At 45.1% G+C, this 21,504-nt stretch overlaps 1 protein-coding gene across 2 annotated transcripts in view; it reads right to left on the bottom strand.

Annotated features, from left to right (window-relative positions):
• The window catches only part of LOC148012275 (NAD(P)-binding Rossmann-fold superfamily protein), a 55,971-nt gene that overhangs the window by 13,567 nt on the left and 20,900 nt on the right, over nucleotides 1–21,504 (bottom strand). For both annotated transcript variants that reach the window (XR_015689116.1, XM_087669529.1), the window contains exons 2-3: nucleotides 4,065–4,227; nucleotides 3,539–3,726 (exon numbers count right to left, since the gene is read on the bottom strand). Coding sequence is in view for 1 of the 2 variants with exons in the window: in XM_087669529.1 (XP_087525655.1) it covers nucleotides 3,539–3,726; nucleotides 4,065–4,227 (351 nt within the window). In the remaining variant the exon portion in view is untranslated. The remainder of the gene's footprint in view (nucleotides 1–3,538; nucleotides 3,727–4,064; nucleotides 4,228–21,504) is intronic.

The raw sequence follows: 21,504 nt of genomic DNA, 5'->3' as shown, positions 1-21,504 counted from the left end.
CTGACCAGAGATTATCATGAGCTGAGAGAGAGCAGAGGAGAGCTAAGCCGAGCTGAGCCATGCCCGACTGGGCTCTGATACCATGTGAGAAATGCGGGATCTAGAGCATGGCAGTGAGTTATGGTGGATGAAAGGAGAAGTGTGGACTCATGATGAAGAAGATAAAGACACTGTTTGTTACACAAGTGAATTAGGTTCCAAGATTGAGACTTGGACTCATAAACACAATCTTGTGTATGTGGACAATGACATTGACACTTCATTGAAAAGAAAAGAGTACTATCATTGCATTAAGAAAAGGAAGCAAGTACAATGCTTTATAGGAAAGTAGGAAACTGCAGTAGGCACCATTGTGCATATGGGATAGGTTAGCTTGCATGTCCTTGGCCCTCAAGCTCCATACAAAGAGGTTGTTTAGTGAGTGTGATTGCTAAATCTCAACAAAGAGGACGATGTGATAGGTGCTGAAAACGACTTTATGATAGCAGGGAATGAGTATGCAAATGTTTTTGTAGATACAAATCTAAAAACAACAAGTACAGCTGTCATTAACGCAAGTACAATTGTCATAACAACAAATACAGCAGGTACAACTGTTGTAACAGGGATTTCAACAGTAAGAAAAGAACTTACAGCCATGAAGAAGAGATGGGCAGTAGAGAGAAAGCATCATCAATGTTATGCTTCAGTGAGAACACAATTTTTGAAAGAGTTGTATGAGGATGATTGGCTGAAAATAGACCAATATCTTAGTCTCATGATGACAAAGAAGGCTGAGTGTCTGAAGCTAAATTTAAAAGGATTAAAAGAAAAGCTTATGGGTTTTTCTTGAAAGACGGATATTTATGGAAGCATGCAAAGAAAAAGAGAGGAGCTCTAGTACATGTATTGGGAGATAGGGCTTTTCAACAACAGGTGATGCAAGAGTTTTATGAAAAGCTTATGGACTGGACATAGAGGAGTTTGGGGCACATTTTCCAAGATCAAAGAGAAGTATTAGTGACAGAACATGTATAAAGATGTGGAGCATTATGTGAAATCATGCAATGACTGTCAGATGTATTCCATGGTAAAGCATAGAGATGGGTTGCAACCGACCTATCCATTGTCTGTGCATTACAAATGGGTAGTTGATTTGGTTACCATGCCTACAGGTTTATGGAATATAAGATATCTTGTGCTTGCACAAGAAGACTTGACAAATCAAGTGGAAGGTCGAGCTCTTAGTACAAAGACTACTCAAGTAATTTGCAGGTTATTATTGGAAGAAGTCTTTTGCGGGTATGGTTGTGTTGGTAAAGTGGTTGCAGATAAAGGAGAATTGGATGGCATGAGGCTTGTGACTTCTTTTCACGATTGGGTATCAAGTTGGCTTTAACTTCAGCCTACAATCCTGAAGCAAATGACAAAAGTAAAAGAGGTCATCAGCCTATCATTAAGACATTAACAAAGTCATGCAAGGACAAGATGAAAGAGTAGCCAAGAATGTTACCCTTTGCTTTATGGACTGATAGGACCACTCATAGTGCAGTTACATGGTATATGCCTGCTAAATTAATGTATGGACAACAGCCAATCATGCCTATTGAGGAGACTATTGCTACTTGGAGTGTTCTACCATGGAAAGAGGTTTTGAATAGAGAAGAGTTGCTGGTCCTACGCATTAGACAGTTAGAAAGAAGGTCTGAAGACATTGAGACAGCCATGAAAAAGCTAAAGACTACAAGAATCAAGAACAAGAAGAGGTTTGACAAGTGACACAGACTTCGACCATGAGCTATACAAGAAGGGGACTCGGTGCTGGTTTATGACAGCAGCTTGGAAAATCAGTATAGTGCCGGTCGGAAGATGGCAAAGCGGTGGTTTGGTCCATATGTGGTAAGGTTTGTTTTTGACAATACATTAAATGAGATGGATGGGACAGCTCTAAGGATTCCAGTGGCTGGAAAATGTATCAAGCTCTTTAAAGTAAGGAGTCTTCAGCATATGAGTTGAAGGAGTTGGATATTGAGCATGAACATGAAAATATGAAAGAAGAAGAGGTAAAAGATGAAGACATTGACATGGCAAAGGATACTTCTTCTGACACTGCAGATCCATAAGACTTTGGCACATGTCGGAGGATGTGCAGGTTAAGAGGGGGTGGATATCATGCCGCTACGCGGGCACAGTGTGAAAAACTCTAGAGTGCATCGTCATTCAGCTTTCTTATTGATCTAGAGAGTCAATGCCATATTAATCATTAGTGTCACTGTCCGTAGTGTGGATGGTTCAAAAATACTAGATTTTTTTACAAGTTTAGCCTATTTTTTATATTTTGGATATTATTTCTTGTAAATATCCAAAAGTTGTAGATAACTTCTAGAATAGGATGACATGTCAAAAAAAAGCAAGTGGCTTTCAGCCATTTTTGGGGGATTTTATGCAAAAAGAAGGATTAGCGAAATCGCGTGACGCGCGATCGCAATTTGTAGGCAACAAACAACACTCCGAACTGGGAAAAGAAGAAGAAGTGATCTAGGAGAATTCTGACCAAGTGTCTTGGTATTTTACCCCCCTTTCGGAGCCAACGGAAGCATCAAATTGGCGGTCTGGGCAGCAAAGAAGAAGCTATTGTTTGATGCACGTTTTTAGTCTACAAGGGATTTATCTTCCCAAGATACAAAAATAAATTGACAGCTTTATGAGTATTCTTCTACATCTTCTATTTCTTCGAACCCCTTCTCTTTCATCAATTGCTCTCCCTGAATCTCCCTTCACCCTACTGTCCCTTACCTCCGTGGTAGACTTTCGACCCCAAACGCTCCGACAACGTGGCAACACAAAGTTGATTGCCATAGTAGTTGGTCCAGTCAAATAGTAGCATGCAGTTGAACAGTACAATCGGCTGCATTCTGCATTAAATGCAGACAACAGCATACTTTTTCATAGGCTATTTATTGCCGGTCTTCAGCACACACTTTCACAGTTTCTAATCACAAGTTTCCAAATTGCTGAGCGTGGGGACTGCCCTCGGGGTTTACAAAGTGTGAGATCTTCGCGGTGGAGACATATGCAAACATACACTCTGCGCCCATGTACATATCTGCTTCCTTATACAGCATTCTTCATTGCAGATTTTCTGTGTTCCACTGTCTCTTTCTCTCTCTCTCTCTTCTCTTTGATCACTCTCTATGTTGGTCATACACTTCTGCACTGCTTCACTCTGACATCTCCGAATAGCTAAGAAGGCATGCTGACACTTGACAGCTCAGGCAGACCTACTCTGCTTTTCTTAACTAATACAGGAACATATGAGCAAATAAATAAGAGAGAAAATCCAATCATTATCCAAACCCTGGTTGGACACAAATTATGCCTGTTGGCAGGCGAAACTTCCATGTGTGAAGCTCAATCCTAGGCAAAGCAAACATAATCCAATCTAAGTGGACCTACCCTCAGCAGCAGCTGAAGTATCAATATAGCAAATACCAACATTTGAAAACATTTCTGACCTACTCTTGCAAAGCATGAAATGAGAACTCATTGAACAGCAAACCTGGATTGGCAGAGTTTTCTGTACAGGCACAATAGGTTGAGGTCCATAGATAATGCTACTTCTTAAGATTGCATAATGTGACCATTTGTTCATGATAAATGCTTCTGCTTCCAACTTTGACCTCCCATATACGTTTACTGGTTTTGCCTCATCATCCTCCTTGTAGAATGACGTATTGCCTTCATATACTGCAATAACAAAAGCATCATAGGTCCACTTCAACAAGGCAGGAATAAGAAAGGACACTTTGCCTTTTAAGTCCCTATTGAATATGACTAGCTGACTACTTAATGCATAAGGCTTTTCCATCTCTTGCAAAGCACTAACCATGTCCATTTATGAGCCTTACCATTTATAGGTTAAAAAGCAAGGCATAAAAAATGAAGCATATAAATGTACACAAACGACTGATTTCTTCATACTTTTGGAGCAGAGTTTAAACAGTGAAAAGAAGTAAGTGGCTTTCATGACTTGCAATGCAGATGGATGAATCGGAACAATGGCAGCAATTCAGTTAAAAGTGTACCTTGATCCGTGGAAAGATGCACCAGCAAAGGAGGATGTTTATAAGCAAAGGAAGACAGCCAATCTACCAAAGCTGTAGGGATGTTAACAGCCATTGCAGTTGAGGGATCAGTCTCACATTCACGGGGAACTGATACTGCTGCACAGTTTATAACCACTGAAGGCTGAGAAGCCAAAAGCTCCATGTTAAAAAGATGTCAAGGCTGTCATCTCCCCGCCCCCCCGGCCCCCCCATGCAAGAAAAAAGGCATTTTATTTTGATCCTTATTAACAGTAGCAAATGCATATCTGGATCATGCAGCAAATTGTCCCTTTTGTTTCTTTTCTTTGTAATGATTGTGGTGTTAAGAAAGAATTATGTCATACAATCAGACACATTGCCAGCATAAATACCTGAGGCTGACACCTCTTGTGAACCTCAGTTTTGAGGCCACACGGTCACCCCAATAGCTCTGACCACCGTAATCCCATTTGAGATATGTATGCTGCTCTATAAATTCAGTGGTTCCTCTATGGAAGCAACACTCAGTGTGAATCTTATAGGCTCGTATTCACTGTCACTCTCTAGAGTCTTGTATCACTTGTAGCCTATATGAAGGCACTCTATTTGGCACCCCACCCTTGTTGATTTACTCACTGTTACTCACTCTTGGTCAAGCCCCAATCTTGGCTCCAACTTCTTGTGAGTGTACTTCATGGCTCACTTTGGGGTAACTATTGTGTATCATCATCATTCAGTTGCTTTACATTGTCCTTGTCCCTCTTCTTTATGCATTATATTGGTTTATAACCAGGCGCATGATCTTTTGATGTAAACACACACCCACTATTTTTCTCTCCCAACCTAGCACACTTCCAACATGATATCAGAGCTCCAAGCAATAGATGTGGCCTAGATGAGATTGGAGCAATGAGGTAAACATGTTTTGCTTTGTCATTGTTAACGCACTCGTATGTTTTGGTTTGTAGAATTGTGGTTCTTGATGTTATGATAAGCTTTGTAGAATTGTGTTTCTCAAGGTTATGCATAAGCTATTGATTGCTAACATTTGTGTGTTTGCTAGCTCTTACACCAAAATTAAACTAACATGCTGGCACCAATCTGGTAAAACTAACTTTTAATCCACCCCACTAATTCTTTTAGGACTACATAAAAGCCCATAGTACCTATCAAAAAAACTTGAGCAAAACCCAATCATTATACTGCACCTGCTGACATGGATACCATGGCAAGACAATGTGCTGGAGCATCGCATGTGCAACGTCTCAATGGCATGATCACATGTAAGGCAATCATCAAAATTGTGGTCAAGTTTGTCTCCTCTCAAGACATCGGCAAGATCACAAGGACCGATGGGGCACGCGCATGAGCGAGTGATCAAGAAGCATGGGCCGGAGTGTTTGTGACTACATGTGATTGAGTGAAGACTAATCATGACTATCCCAAATTGGCAAGGACATGGCCTGCAATTATGGAATCCAAGAGTGTTATGGATAGTGCACAAATTGGCCTCTCAACACCATACCTTGTATATCTTCCTATTACTACTATCATACAAGATTTGAGGATCATTTTCACCTTTGCATTCTCTTATCTTTTCTATGAGTTCCACATTTAGGACCTAGTGTCTTATAGTTGGTATTAGAGCCAACTCTCCACAACCAAGCAAGGAGTGGGAGTCGTGACTCGTAGGATTCCAAAAAATCTCGCTTCTCGACAACAAGTAATAAGGATCCTCCTCCCCTCCCCCCCCCCCAACCCAACCAAACAATGGAGACTTCATATGAAGAGCTCATAATGCAAGTGGAGGCAGCACATAGAACAACAAACGTGGCGCACACAGGGACAATATGACTTCAGCAAGAGCTTACTATTCTTCAAAGCCAAATTATTATTCCTGATTGACGGTCTCCAAGCTGCGAGGGGATGTAGCCAACAAGGGGTGAAGCGTGGAGTGAAGGTAGGATCAAATTGGAACTAATGGTAATCCTAAATTCAACAAGCGAGGAGTTCAACATTGTAGCTGCTAGCCACTCATCTCAACACCAAGTCATCCCAAAGAGAGGGGCCTAGCACTACTCAAGTGTCCCCAAAGCGGCAATGGCAAAGAAATTGACCATTCCGAAGTTCAACAAGCAAGAGGGGAAGCTTGTCTAGCTTCAGTGGAGGAGGTGCAAGATGTAGCAGCTCTTTGGTGGGAGTCATACCTCAAAACCCAAGCAAAGCACTTGGGCCCAAATGCACTCAACTATTTTTTCACATTTTACTCCAACCAACTACAAACTGCAACAAAGGAAGGAGCAGAAATCCTTTCAGCAAAAAAAAGAGGAGGATGCTACACTAGTTTCACTAAATTCCTACTCTAGTATCATTTCTCTCTCCTCCATGCTTCTGCACTGTCATGCCAAGATCTAATCAACTTGTGCCTCTAATAGGGTTCATTGACCTAATGAACCACCAAAATTAAGGACAGCACTAACACAAAATTATCATGCACAGCCTCAAAAAGAATTAATCATTAAGAAGGCTTTTTATTTCGACAACGGGACACATGACCAAAATCCCCTATATAAGGATAAATTCTTTATCCCTCATTCACATTGTGCAGCACTCAACTGTCATCATTACCTTTATCAGCAGCTATGCTATCAATTGTTGCCACCCGGCTGCTTCCCCTATAGCCAACATCTGGAAGGTGCTGCCTCGCTTCTTCGAGTGCTGCTCAACTACCAAAGGAGTCCCTACAGGCTACAACCTATATAAGCATAGGTTGTGGGCATCAATCCTTCATCCCTCATTCACTCCTCCACTCTCAAATTGTGCAGCACTCTATTGTCATCATTACCTTCAACATCAGCCCCTTTCAATGCTGTCAATTGTTGCCACCCTGTTGCTTTCCCTTTCGCCAACATCTAGAAGGTGTTGCTAGCTTGTTCAAGTGCCGTTCAATTGCCAAAGGAGTCCCTATTACTAATGCCAGCCCTAAATTGTGCTACCTAGCCTTTGGTGGTCTCCTACAATTTTCCTTTTTGCGTTGGCACTCTCCTTCAAACTCCAATTGCTACCACTAGTAGTCATCACCCTACCTTGGAGGCTGCATTTCAGTTTCCTAGTGTTGGGCTAAAAGTTCAAGTCAATGGGAAAACTGACGTGACCCTGGGCCTAAATCTTGACTGAGGAGTTGCTTCCTACACAGACACTCCCCACTGCAGGGCCCCAGAAATAAAAATGTCCACTCTAGGAGTCATGTGATGGGTAGCTCCACTCTCCACAAGCCAAACAGGTACTGATGTGCTTGGCTGTGACAAGTTGGCCTTTGCAAGCACCTCATCAAGAGGCAACTCGCAAATGTAAACGAGACTTGCATCCAATCTCTATAAGGAGATGATGTGGGCCTCTACAAACCAATCAAACCAATCCTCTGGAATTGAGTAGTTAGTCGATTGCAATGACAAACTGGTGGCAATGTGGGTCTAGACTCTCCACTGCCCTTGCTAAGGGTTGCCACCACCCTACTTCCCTTATTGGGGGTTACCTAACTGGGGTGCAGGAGTCTGATCCTTGGATTTTAGCTATGTGCCTCTTGCCTTAGATGGACACTCGTTGTCATAATGGCCAGCCTTTTGACAATGTTGATAATACATATTCTTTTTAGGTACATTCTGCCATCTAGGTTTAAGAGTATGTAATGTCTCGCTCTCATTCCGCCCTCACACATTCCAAGGAAACACGCTTTTGACATTGGCGCTCACCTCCGAGGATCGGATCTAGTAGTGGTAGTCAAAATTAGTAGGTGTGTTAGTAGGGTGAGATCGAAGGAGTTAGTTGATTAAGTAAGGTTAGTAAGTTGTAAGGGTAAATTAAAAACGTTAGAAATGTAGAATATGTTAGTAAAGGTTAACATTAGTAATATACTATGGTATAGTATATAAAGCTTACCTGAGACGGGTGAACCCGCCATCTCCCGCCACCTCCACGACGACTGAAGCCGACGTCCACATCATCATCATCGTCAGTGCCAATATCATTCTCACCCTCGTCATCATCTTGAGCTGGCCGTCCATGCGAGAGGACACGACTGCAAGCCTGTATACTTGTGCCACCCGTCGGGAGCATGAGGAAAGCAACCCCTTCCCCCCCCAACTATATAATAATCCTTCCCCCCCCGTTGCAATGGGGATTCCCACCTCCATCGCCTGTGCCTTCCGCTCGCTGTAGGCAGCCATCAACATCCTGAGGCCTCGACTGTATACCATTTTGTTTTCCCTCGCCAGGTCTCCAGCGTCGCCACCTCCCTGCAGCCTTCGTACGGGTTCTCCCCCCCCCCTCCCCCCCCGTGGACTATCTGCATCAGCGGCAGCCTACCGGGACGCTCCGCCACCTAGTCCTGTTAGAGAGATCATAGCCAGGGCTGCACCAGGGCTGCACAGTCGGACTGCCACGTGGCAGTCCGACTGCCTGCAGCCCAGTCGGCTGCATTTAATGCAGCCGACCTGTCCTATTCTTTGGGCAGATTTCGGCTATTTATACCTGAGGTCTCCAGCAGTCTTCCATTCATTCTCTGTCGCAGATTACAGACCGGTGCCGTGCAGATCTCTGTCTCTGTTCGCAGATTTCAGACAGCAGACAGTGCAGACTGCAGCAGACTTCGAGGTGGACAGCAGGTCGCATCGTCGAGGTGGAGACACACAGTCCAGCGCACTGCGCCCGTGTATATCTTTGTATTCAGCATTCTTTATACAGCAGATCTTCAGTGTACACTGTCTCTTTCTCTCCCTTCTCTCTCTGCGTTCTCTCTCTCTCAGTCCTACGCTTCCGCACCGCTGCACTCTGACATGGTATCAGAGCAGTGTTTGAGGGCTGACTGAGCGCAGAATCAACCTGAAGAGGAGTTTCCATCGCGACACAAATTTGCGTTTTTTGCGTTTAAGGGCAGACAGGAGGGCTGCGCCTTGGAACAAGGCTGAAACGAGTGTGGGCGCACAGGAAAGGAGTACAGGTGGTGGATTTGCTGCTGTTTACTGCTGTTTGACGCGGAGAAAGTTTGAGTTTTCAACCTAAAAGTGCAGGTTTTGCTTTTTCATCGCCTCCGGCGGGTGAAGAAGCTTCGGGACGCAGAAGAGCCTTAGCAGGCTGAGTTTACCCAGTCAGAGGGGGCTGCTTTTGCGTTTGAGAAGGCATTGCAGGTGAAGATGTCTACAGAGATGGACCTGGAGTTCCAGGTGATTATGGACCGGAAGGTGCCTGTCCTACCGGCTCTTCCTACAGATCAGAAGCTCGACGGCGACAACTACCGCATTTGGCGCGTTATGATGTTGGCCATTCTGGAGTCCTATGATTTGGCGGAGTTGGTACAGGAAGATATTGACCGGCCTTCGGTAAGAGATGAGTCCAAACTCTCTTCCGATGCTCGTGCGGAGTTGGCCAGGGCCCAGTCTCATTGGGACAAACTGAATGCCAAGATTCGATCCTTTCTCTTTCTATCATGCACTACAGCCGTGATCGCTCACATCGAGCACTTGACGGTGGCTCGTGAGATATGGCTGGAGCTTGATCAAATGTACAATCGGATGACCCTGATGAAGAGGGTTTCTTTGGAGGTTCAGATGCGGACCTTGTCCGTCAATAAGTCTTCTTCGCTAAGGGAACACATTAACAAGCTAAGGCAGCTACAGATGCCGGTTCAGAATGCGGGGAAGCCGATCTCCTCCGAAGACATGGCGATTACACTCTTGTCCCAGTTGCCGCCACGATTCGGTACATTTTACTCTGCCCTTATTGCTTCGGGGCGAGAGTCTACTCTTCGGTGGGAGGAGTTGGTTCCTATGGTCTTGGACCAAGAGGAACAGTTAAAGGGACAGAATGCTTCCAAGACGGAGGCGTTGACAGGTCAAGCCTCTCAGAAGAAGGGGAAGGACCAAAAGAAGAAGAAGGGGGATATCAAGTCCAAGAAGGACAAGGAGAAGGACAAGGACAAAGACTCCACATGCCATATTTGTGGAAAGACTAGCCATTGGAAGAAGGATTGCCCTGACAAAGCCTCGAAGGACACCAAGAAGAAGGAAACCAAGGATTCTGGAGCGGTGGCTGCACCCTCATCAGCTGCATTTCTACACTTAGTTGTCATTGAGGACGCTTCACCGAATGCTTCTGATGCTGCGATGGCGGCCTCCCAATCTCGAGAGTGGATTATTGATAGTGGTGCCTCACGGCACATGACTCCTTCATCAGATGGTGTTGCCCAGCTGCGACCTTCGCGTGGGCAGGTTCTCATTGGAGACAGCTCTTCAGTTTCTATTGCAGGTCGGGGTAAGATGCAGCTTATTCCGGATGGACGAGGTGGCACCCATACTTCAGAGGTTTTGCATGTACCAGGATTGGGGTACCATCTCCTTTCAGTCCATAAGATTTGCTCTCTTGGTCTTCTGGTGGAGTTTGACAGTTCTACAGTGCGAGTCCTTGATCGTGAATCGAGGAAGGTTCTATCATCTGGATATGAGGAGAACGGCATTTACAAACTGAAGTCTTCCACTGCCCTCTCCACTCTTCTTCTTACCTCACAGTCACAGTCTGAATTATGGCATGCTAGGTTTGGTCACCTGAACTATGACTATCTTCGGAAGGCGTCACGGGGACAGCTTGTTCGAGGGTTGCCGGATATAGTGGTGAGCCAGCAGCCATGTGTCTCCTGCATAAGGGGGAAGCAGCATAGGGATGCCATTCCCCACACCGCTTCGCGGCGGTCTACTTCACCGATGGAGTTAGTATCTACGGATCTATGTGGCCCTATGAGGAATGAGTCCTTGCGTGGGAGCTCGTACTTCATGCTGATCGTGGATGACTATAGCAGGATGATATGGGCCTACTTTTTGGCACTAAAATCAGAAGCTTTCTCGCACTTCAAGGATTGGCTTCTCTTTGAGGAGAACCGATCAGGCCGGAAGTTGAAGACCTTGCGATCCGACAAGGGAGGTGAATTTGTCTCTAATGAATTTGCTCGGTTTTGTGCAGATAGAGGAATTCACCAAGAGTTTGCCAATACGAATACTCCACAAGAAAATGGTATTCTCGAACGGAAGAACCGCAGTGTGATCGAGATGGCGCGCACCATGATGGAGCACCGACAGACCCCCCAGGTTCTGTGGGCCGAGGCTGTGGCTACTGCAGTCCACATTCTTAACCGATCTCCTACTTCGGCCGTGGAAGGGATGACTCCATTTGAGGCGTATTTTGGGTCGAAGCCAGATGTTTCTTACTTTCGGGTCTTTGGGTGTGATGCCTATGTTCACATTCCCAAAGCTCACCGTGACAAATTCGAAGCGGCTTCCCGCAAACAGGTATTTGTTGGCTACAGCTCCCAGTCCCAAGGCTACCGACTCTATGATCCCGTCAAGCGGGATGTGTATACTAGCCGTGATGTGCGGTTTGTGGAGGTTCCGACTTCTTCAACGGGTGAGGAGCATCCCGTTCTTGGAGATCCAGGGAAGAGTTTGGCTCCTTCTACAGTTCCACTGGAGCCTGTGCCGTTTGATTATGATTCTGTTTCTGACACAGAGTCTCCTGTTCCACCGGATCCTTCCGAGGAGTTACCACTGGTGGACATTCCAGAGTCTTCTACTGATGGAGAACGAAGAGGGGAGGTTCGGCCTCCTCCTCGCTGGGCCCGTGACACACTCCGTGATTCAGGGATCGAGGGGGTTCCTGAGGAGTGGGGACTGCAGGATGGTCCGCGGCGGTCACGGAGGCACCAGGCGCATTCTTCGGAGCTTGTGTGCTCCAATTATTGTTCGATGTCCCGAGTTATGCAGGATCGAGAGCCCACCTCCGTGAAGGAGGCTTTACAGTCCGCCCCATGGAAGAAAGCTATGGAAGCTGAGTTGGAGGCTATTGAGAGGAATGGCACTTGGTCACTTGTGCCCCGCCCCCTGAAGAAGAAGGTGATTGGAGTCAAGTGGGTCTTCAAGACCAAATATCTCAGTGATGGTACTTTGGATAAGCACAAGGCTCGCCTTGTTGCTAAGGGTTTTGCCCAGCGCCCAGGGATTGACTGTCATGACACCTTTGCCCCTACAGCTCGTATGGCAACCATTAGAGCTGTTCTTGCTTTGGCTGGCCATAGGAGATGGCCTGTTTATCAGCTGGATGTGAAGTCGGCCTTCCTGAATGGTGATTTGAAGGAGGAGATCTACGTTGAACAGCCTCCTGGCTTTGGTTCTTCAGATGGGAAAGTCTACAGGTTGAAGAAGGCCCTGTATGGTCTCAAGCAGGCCCCGCGAGCGTGGAACGAGAAGATTGATTCGCTCCTCCAATCTTAGTTGGAATATCGGCGGTCCAAGGCCGATCCGCAGCTGTATGTTCACACTTCCGAGGATGGTTGTGTGCTGTTTGTATTATATGTTGATGATTTGATTATCACAGGTGATGATGCACAGCAGGTCCAGGAGACAAAGTCAGCTTTACATCGGACGTTCGAGATGACGGATTTGGGGCTACTCCATTTCTTTTTAGGACATGAGATTTTTCAGTCTCAGAGGGGGATCTTTCTCTCCCAACAGAGATATGTACAGGAGCTCTTGGTGTCTTTTGAGATGGATGATTGTCGGGCCCTCTCTACTCCTATGGATCCGAACTGGAAGGCCACTTCCCACTCAGCTTCTCCTTTGGCGGATGCTTCCCGCTATCGACAGTTGATAGGGTCTTTGATTTGGCTTCTCAACACCAGGGTTGATCTATGTTTTGCTGTTGGGATCTTGGCAGGGTTCATGAGTGAACCTAAGACGGTGCATTGGCAGGCTGCTCAGAGGATACTTCGGTATCTGAGGGGAACGTCTGATTTGGGGATTCATTACCCCGCAGGGACAGATGGGTCAGATCTTGTACTTGAAGGTTGGAGCGACTCGGATTGGGCCGGTGACGTGGACCACAGGCGGTCTACAACAGGTTACTGTTTTACTTTGGGTGCAGGTGTTATTTCTTGGAGTAGCAAGAAGCAGCCCACGGTAGCCCTTTCGTCTACTGAGGCGGAGTATCGGGCCGCGTCTTCCACCACATGCGAGGTTGTGTGGCTTCGGAGATTGTTGGAGGAGCTTGGGTGCCCCCAGACTCGTCCTACATTGCTGCGATGTGACAATGAGAGTTGCATTGCCTTGGCAAGGAACCCTGTTTTTCATGCCCGGACGAAGCACATTGAGATCCAGTACCACTTCATCCGAGAAAAGCTTCTGGATGAGACCATCACTGTGGAGTATTGCAAGACGGAGGACAATCTTGCGGATTTGTTTACGAAGGCTCTTCCTCAGGCTCTACTTCGGCAACATTCCAGATCCCTCAGGCTTCTGCCCTGCCCAAGCTCTGAGAGGGGGTGTTAGAGAGATCATAGCCAGGGCTGCACCAGGGCTGCACAGTCGGACTGTGCAGTCGGACTGCCACGTGGCAGTCCGACTGCCTGCAGCCCAGTCGGCTGCATTTAATGCAGCCGACCTGTCCTATTCTTTGGGCAGATTTCGGCTATTTATACCTGAGGTCTCCAGCAGTCTTCCATTCATTCTCTGTCGCAGATTACAGACCGGTGCCGTGCAAATCTCTGTCTCTGTTCGCAGATTTCAGACAGCAGACAGTGCAGACTGCAGCAGACTTCGAGGTGGACAGCAGGTCGCATCGTCGAGGTGGAGACACGCAGTCCAGCGCACTGCGCCCGTGTATATCTTTGTATTCAGCATTCTTTATACAGCAGATCTTCAGTGTACATTGTCTCTTTCTCTCCCTTCTCTCTCTGCGTTCTCTCTCTCTCAGTCCTACGCTTCCGCACCGCTGCACTCTGACAAGTCCACGTGTCCTTCTTCCCCCTAGTCAGACTGCAGCGGCAACTCTGCAGGCCGCTCCACCACCTAGTCCCCCCCCCCTCCCGGTGACATTTTCTTCCCCCCCCCCCAATCAATTCGACGTAGGCCACGTAGGGCCTCTGACCCTGGTCAACTTTCCCCCCCTATTTCGGGACGTCATGGACCCCCCCCTGAGCCCCAATTCAAACCGCCACCATGGACCCCGACGGACTGTTTTTCCCCATGATGTTTTTACCGTGAGGTGAAAGAAGGAATAGGGTGGGAGAAGATAAAGAAGGTAAGAGAGAGAGAATAGAAGGAGGTGGAAGAGTAAGGAGGGAAAGAGAGAAGAGAAGGAGGAAGAGTAGTAGAAGAAGGGAAGGAGAAGGGCAAAAGGTAGTGAAAGAAGGAATAGGGTGGGAGAAGATAAAGAAGGTCAGAGAGAGAGAATAGAAAGAGGTAGAAGAGTAAGAAGGAGGGAAAGAGAGGAGTGAAGGAGGAAGAGTAGCAGAAGAAGGGAAGAGTAGTAGAAGAAGGGAAGGAGAAGGACAAAAGGTAGTGAAAGAAGGAATAGGGTGGGAGAAGATAAAGAAGGTCAGAGAGAGAGAATAGAAGGAGGTAGAAGAGTAAGAAGGAGGGAAAGAGAGGAGTGAAGGAGGAAGAGTAGTAGAAGAAGGGAAGGAGAAGGACAAAGGTAGAGGAAGTGCAAGAAAAGAGAAAAACCTTCCTATACCTTTTGCCCAAGCCCAAAGATCTCCCAAGGCCTTCATATATGTTTGTGAATCCACACTCACACACACCCTTTTCACCACGATTATACCCTATAGACTTTTCTTTTTTTTTTCTTCTTCTTAGGCTTTATAAAGCTTTCCCTCTCCAAAGAAGCTAAGACCTTAAAAGTCTTATTACCCTTCTCGTGGACAATTCCTTAAGCGGCTCCTTGCCTCGAAAGAGAGACGGTGGAAATCCAAAAAAGAGAGTAAAAGCTGCCTTCATGTTCGAAGGGTTACAACTGCGATGCCACCTAAGAAAGTCCAAGGAGTAGCTGCGGGAGGGTCATCTCCCGGTATCCATGTGGATATCTCACCCCAAAACCAAGTTTTTTCCTTCTTGGTTTTATATCGGTTTTAAGTCAATCACGCAAAGATGAATTGTTAGGGATAAGATATATTTTTTTTCCGAGTTATTTACGATGAAGGAGTTTAGTTTAATTGATCATGCAAAAATGATAATGTATAAAACATAGTTCCTTCGAATAGCATCATGCATTGAAACAAATTACGAGCAAGATTATCTACCTACTATAGTAGTATATTTCGGTTAAATCTTGAAGGTATAAAAACTGCATCTTGCACCATTAGCCCCTATTCCTTTTTGCAACAAATCATCGTAGAAGATGAAATTCATGAAAGGTTTCTTACATTGCTTGAATTTTAGGAAGTTATCATTGCTAATTGCATATCTTAGCAAGGAAAAGATTGTTATTTGGCATGAGTTTCGTTTGCAAGGAAAAAGGAAGATTAATTGAATTTACCTAACCTCAAAGCATTAAAGTTTAGGACAAAAAAATCAATTGTCACAAGGATGACAAATCGTGCCGAGGTGATCTCAATATTACCTTCTAAAAGATAACCGAATTAATGTAAACTTAGAAATACCTATGCTGCAAAATATGCCTTGGGAATGATTTAAAGACCAAGAAACGTTTATACCTTAAACACTTGACTATCTTCCCTGATTGTAGGGGCAATAAAGGTTTGTCCCTGAGGTTCTTAAAAAGAGACCCTAGGTCCGACAAACGTCAGCTTAAAGAAACTAAAACGGATTATTTCATCGTATATTACGATGCAGGACTTGCGCAGCAAGTACAAAGTCATATAGTCTTGTGATTGATTCACAAGAAAAGTTAAATACCCTCAACAAGGATGGCGGATCCTTACGCGAGTTATCTTGCAAAAGGATGTATTCTTTGATATCCTTCTAAATAAGGAAAGTTAAAAACCGGAAACTAAAGTATCCAATGAACTTTAGGGTTGACCAAGTTGGGTTAATAAGGTACGCCCTAACCCAGAATATAAGGGATCTTGCCAAGTTGCAAGACACCTTGGAACGAGTGCTGATGCATTCGAAAGGAAAGAATCATTCCTTAGCAGTTTGCCAAACAACAAGGTCGATTAATGGAAATGTTTGTGCTTGCTAGAGATTTTAGAGCACTGTTTGATTTATGAATTACAAATTAAATGAATATCTATACTTCAGGTTGAAGGCCTGAAGGGAGAGGCAGTTTCAGTTACCCCCGACTGCTTGCCTGACCCTAACCAAGGGGGTTGTTGACCGCGCCGGGAACGTGGACCGAACCCGCCGCGAGAGGTCTCTCCGTTGAATCTCTACTTGGAGCAGGAGGACGCTTGGGTGCCAGGGGGGCTCTGGCTGTAAATCCCTCGCCTTCCGGGTCCTGCACAAGAGGCTAACGTGACTCGGATTGGATCTCGAGGCCCGCATACTAGTTTACGGGCGGAAGCTTGGAATAGTGATCCCTGGGATTACTGGATAGCCTTCGGGCGGATTATGGACAAGCCTACGGGCGGAAACTCCTTGTATTTCAAAGATAAAAATGATGATATGTTAATAAAGAACTTGTTTGATATCGTTTTTCTATGTCATGTGATAAGATTACGTGAAGGCACAAGAGGCTAACGTGACTCGGATTGGATCTCGAGGCCCGCATACTAGTTTACGGGCGGAAGCTTGGAATAGTGATCCCTGGGATTACTGGATAGCCTTCGGGCGGATTATGGACAAGCCTACGGGCGGAAACTCCTTGTATTTCAAAGATAAAAATGATGATATGTTAATAAAGAACTTGTTTGATATCGTTTTTCTATGTCATGTGATAAGATTACGTGAAGGAACCAGTGCTTAACGGATTAATTAAAGAAGCTGTTTGTTACATGTCAAATTAATGTGTTAGATAATTACATAACTAAAACAAACCGAGGAAAGTGCGGAGGATGGGCCATGGGTCCGTCCTACGGTTGGGTGGTCCCGATTAGCCGGGAACTTTTCTCAAAGAACAGCGGAATGATCGTCAAAGGACACGAACAACAAAAGCGTTGACCTAGAGTGATGTCTTAACCGATTTACGCTATTTTAGGGGAACGGAATGGGACTATGCCTTATGGCAGAGAGATTGAGCTTTGCATCCCTCTTGTTTCCCATTCTCCTTGAACCAAGTGCAGCGTGAATCCGCTTCGGACCTGGCGTTTCTGCGTAAAGTAGTTCACTTGGGTCCGACGCTAGTTGCTGTTAGGTAATGACCAATCAGGAAAACCCTAATTCCGGTCGATCCTAAGTGGGAACGGCCAGAATACTTCCGCTACGTGGCAGACGCGGGAAGCCCTAGATTGCAAATCCCGTAACATTCCATGGGAGTGCCGGGCGGAGCTTTCTAGACATCCTTCCCGACGGACTGCTAAGACGTGTCCTGGATGATGCTAGTGGACACATTACAGTTGGTATCAGAGCCGACTAACAACGGAATTGTTTTTATGAGATCTCAATAAAAGGAAGTAAAGAAATTGTTGTTGTCTAAAGATTTCCTTACCTTCAACACTGTCTTGCAGAATTACGAAGCGTGGAACAAGTTTTTGGTATTTCGGATCATGTTTATGACTGCAATGCATTCTCGGCTTTATAGACAAAAAATTGGGATGATGAACATCCTGGAGCAGATCTATAATCCATCACCTTTGTACATGGAACGAAGATGGACGGGTGCTTCAGGAATCTATTATATAGCCGCCCATCGGTTTGCTTATCTACAGACCAACTTAAAAAGGATCAAGTGGTTGGAAGACTTGAAAGTCGTGAAGCTGTTCGTTTTTGTGGAAGCTCACGTAAATTCAACTTTACATATTCGAGGTCGGAGGGTTGAAATGAACTCATATGTATATGAGGAAGTAATCCGTGTAATCCCCGCCGACAGGATTAAAGTGTTGGGCCGCCATGAGAAGTATGGATTCCAACGGAAAGGATATCCTAAACTTCCAATGACTTATCGATTCCTGAAGATCCATGACCCAAAACCCTACTATTACATAATTCCTATAAATAAATGCAATACAACGTTGTTCTCCCCAAACTAAATGTAACAATTAACTTATCATCACAGGGAACGTTGTATTTGAAAGGGCTATGCCCATGTAAAATACAAATAAAGACTTCTTTTTATCAATGTCTGGTTGTGTATAAGAGTTGATAAAAAGTTAAGTAGCTACATTGTTTATGAGATAGCCGAATTAAAGATGTCATATAAGCTAACGTCGATTATCGTATAATAATGTTAAGAAAACCTTTATTCAGGCACAACCCCAGGTACAGGTTCCTAATTCGCCTCCTACATCAAGTACTACTGTGATCCAGGAGAAGAAGTTCCTTCTCAAGCAGATTAAGCCACCCGAGTTTGACGGGAGAGGCAGATTCGTCCAGGCTGATGCTGAAATTTGGATTGAATCCATGGAGGATTACTTTGAAGCAGCCGGTACTGCACCCGCCAATCAAGCAATGCTCGCCAAGTTAAAACTCACCGGCGAAGCCAGACTTTGGTGGAAGCAATGGTGCAGGGATCAAGGGATCGCAGGGGGATCCGTTACCTGGGAGAAGCTGAAGAAAGCCGTGCAGGGTAGATACTTACCACCTGCATATCGCACGCAGAAAATGAACGAGTTCTACGAGCTAAAACAGCTAGGACTCACTCTTGATGCATACTACTCTAAATTCGTCTCACTTTTAAAGTATGCGCCACAGATGGATATGACACAGCAGGTGTCCAAATTTTGTGCGGGCTTAAATCCACCAGTAAATACCCGTCTCGAATCTATGCGTCCATCAGATCTTCAGGATGCACTCATTCAAGCGGCACCTATAATTCAGGAGGTACAAGCTAGACCAAGAGGTAACAAAACTTGGTCTTATAATGACCCGAACAGAGGAGCATTCAGACCTCAAATAAAGAGAGTTCAAGGTCATAATCAGGGACAAAGAAAGAAAGCAAGGACAAATAACGTCAACAACTTTGTTCCTACTCAAAGTAATGGCCGAAACCTCCGTTGTTTCCACTGCAACGAACCCGGTCACTTCAAGAGGCAATGTCCCAAGCTTGGTGGAGGACATCGCCAAGCGCCTTTTCAAGGAACAGGCCGTGGTCAAGGAGCCGCTACCCGAGGAAGAGGAAGAACCGCCTGCATTGCCAATAGGCAAAGATGCGAAGAAGAAGAAGAGGAAGATCCGACCATGGAAGCAGAATTCGAAAGAGCGACAGTCCATGCCGCTTTACACAAGAAAGGGCCGAATCGCCAGTTCTCGGTGATTCAGACACCGTCGGACTATCAAGGTAAAGGTTTCAAAACCTTGATTGATTGTGGCAATACACATTCCTTTATCTCACCAGCATGTGCAAAAAGATTAGGAATAGCCACAGTAGAAGCACCTACCCTGCTTGTGGAATTGGCAGATGGTCGTGAGGTAACTTGTACCAGGCAAACTGCTAAGGTGGAATTCTTTCTGGAAGGAAAGAAGACTTCGGTCAAATTCAGAGTCATGAATTTAGGTATCCATGAGTGTCTACTCGGAATGGATTGGCTTAAGCCCAACGAGCCCACATTCACTGTGAAAAGGGTCAAGTTTCCTTTCGAAACTCTGAAAGGGAATTTGTCACAACTCAAGGTGAGGCAGGAGTGCCAAGAATCCAATTGGCCAAAGTATCTCGGATCATAAAAGGAGTCAAAAAAGGATTACCCGTTTACTTGATCAAACTCAACAAGTTAGATCAAAAGCAAGAGTCTCATGAAGGACCTTCTTGGCTAAAGGAATACGCGGACGTATTTCCTGAAGAGTTGACCGAACTTCCGCCTCAAAGAGAAGTGGATCATGAGATTAGGTTAGTACCTGGAGCTGCGCCAATTACAAAGAGACCTTATAGAATGTCCATACCAGAAGCAATTGAGTTGAAGGAACAACTCAAGCAACTGTTAGATCAGGGCTACATCCAGCCTAGCAATTCACCGTGGGGAGCTCCAGTACTATTCCAAAAAAAGAAAGATGGGACACTTCCACTATGTATTGATTACCGAGGGTTGAATCAATCAACAGTCAAGAACAAGTATCCTATTCCTAGAATAGATGAGCTTCTTGATCGTCTTCAGGGTGCAAAGATCTTCTCCAAGATTGATCTCAGGTCAGGTTACTATCAGATAAGGATCAAGGAAGAAGATATCCCAAAGACGGCCTTCAATACAAGATATGGGCACTTTGAGTTCCTGGTTATGTCATTCGGGCTTACGAATGCACCTGCTACCTTCAATAGATTAATGCACGATATTTTTAGGCCATATCTTGATGATTTCGTACTTGTCTTCTTCGATGACACGTTAGTCTATTTTAAACAAGAAGAAGATCATGAACCTCAACTTCGGATTGTCCTTGAGACAATGAGGTCACATAAGCTGTATGCAAAAATGAAAAAGTGTGCATTCTTCAAGCGTCAGATTGAATATCTGGGATTCATAGTGTCATCAGAAGGAATATCAGTAGACCCAGCCAAGGTCAGAGATGTACTTGAATGGCCAACACCAGTATCTGTCAAAGAAATACGCAGCTTTCTTGGATTGACAGGATGGTATAGGGTATTCATCAAAAACTATGCTTTGATTGCAGCACCTCTGACGGACTTACTAAAGAAGCAGACTTCCATTACATGGTCAACTCCCGAACAAAATAGCTTCGATAGATTGAAGCAAAGTTTGGTATCAGCCCCTATTTTAAAACTTCCTGACCTCAATAAGGAGTTCGAGGTAGTAACTGATGCTAGCATTCTTGCCTTGGGGTGTGTACTTATGCAGAAAGGTCATCCAGTAGCATACTCTTCAAGGAAATTGAAGAGTCATGAAAAGAATTATGCCACGCATGATCTGGAATTACTAGCTATCATCCATGCTCTAAAGCTTTGGAGACACTACCTGTTGGGTAACAAGTTTACTCTAGTAACCGATCATAAGAGTCTCAAATGGATCTTTACCCAGAACGAGCTCAACATGAGGCAACGTCGGTGGATTGAAGTGTTGGAGGAATATGATTTTAAAATCAAGTACCGACCAGGGAAAGAGAATGTAGTTGCCAATGCACTTAGTCGCAAGGCATTCCTAAATTCCCTAATCTTGCAGAATCCATCAACGGCTAGATCTCTGGCTACAAAAGTATCTATGCCAAACAACCCTATACTTGAGTTAGCTAGAGAGGAAGCATGCCATGATTTGGCCTACCAAACAATGCTAAAGGAAATATCTACCAAGGAGTAGAACCAAAAGTTGCAAGCTAAGTATCAGGAATTTTCCATTGATAATGGACTTGTCTACTACAGGACAAGGCTGTCTATACCAGCAAGCCAGTCACTTAAGCAGAAGATAATGTGGGAAGCTCATGATTCCCCTTTCGCAGGACATCCTGGCTATGCTAAGACTCTTAATGCAGTTAGGAGGAGCTACCATTGGGAGAGGCTCAAAGGTAGCATTCTCAAATATGTCACTGAGTGTTTGTCTTGCCAACGTATCAAAGCCGAACAT

Source organism: Lygodium microphyllum, chromosome 27 (genome assembly GCF_053477565.2).
Source record: "Lygodium microphyllum isolate KBCC chromosome 27, Lygodium_microphyllum_v1.1.10, whole genome shotgun sequence".
In the NCBI taxonomy this organism is placed as follows: domain Eukaryota; kingdom Viridiplantae; phylum Streptophyta; class Polypodiopsida; order Schizaeales; family Lygodiaceae; genus Lygodium; species Lygodium microphyllum.
Note: the sequence above shows the minus strand (reverse complement) of the source record. Positions and strands in the feature narration are given on the sequence as shown.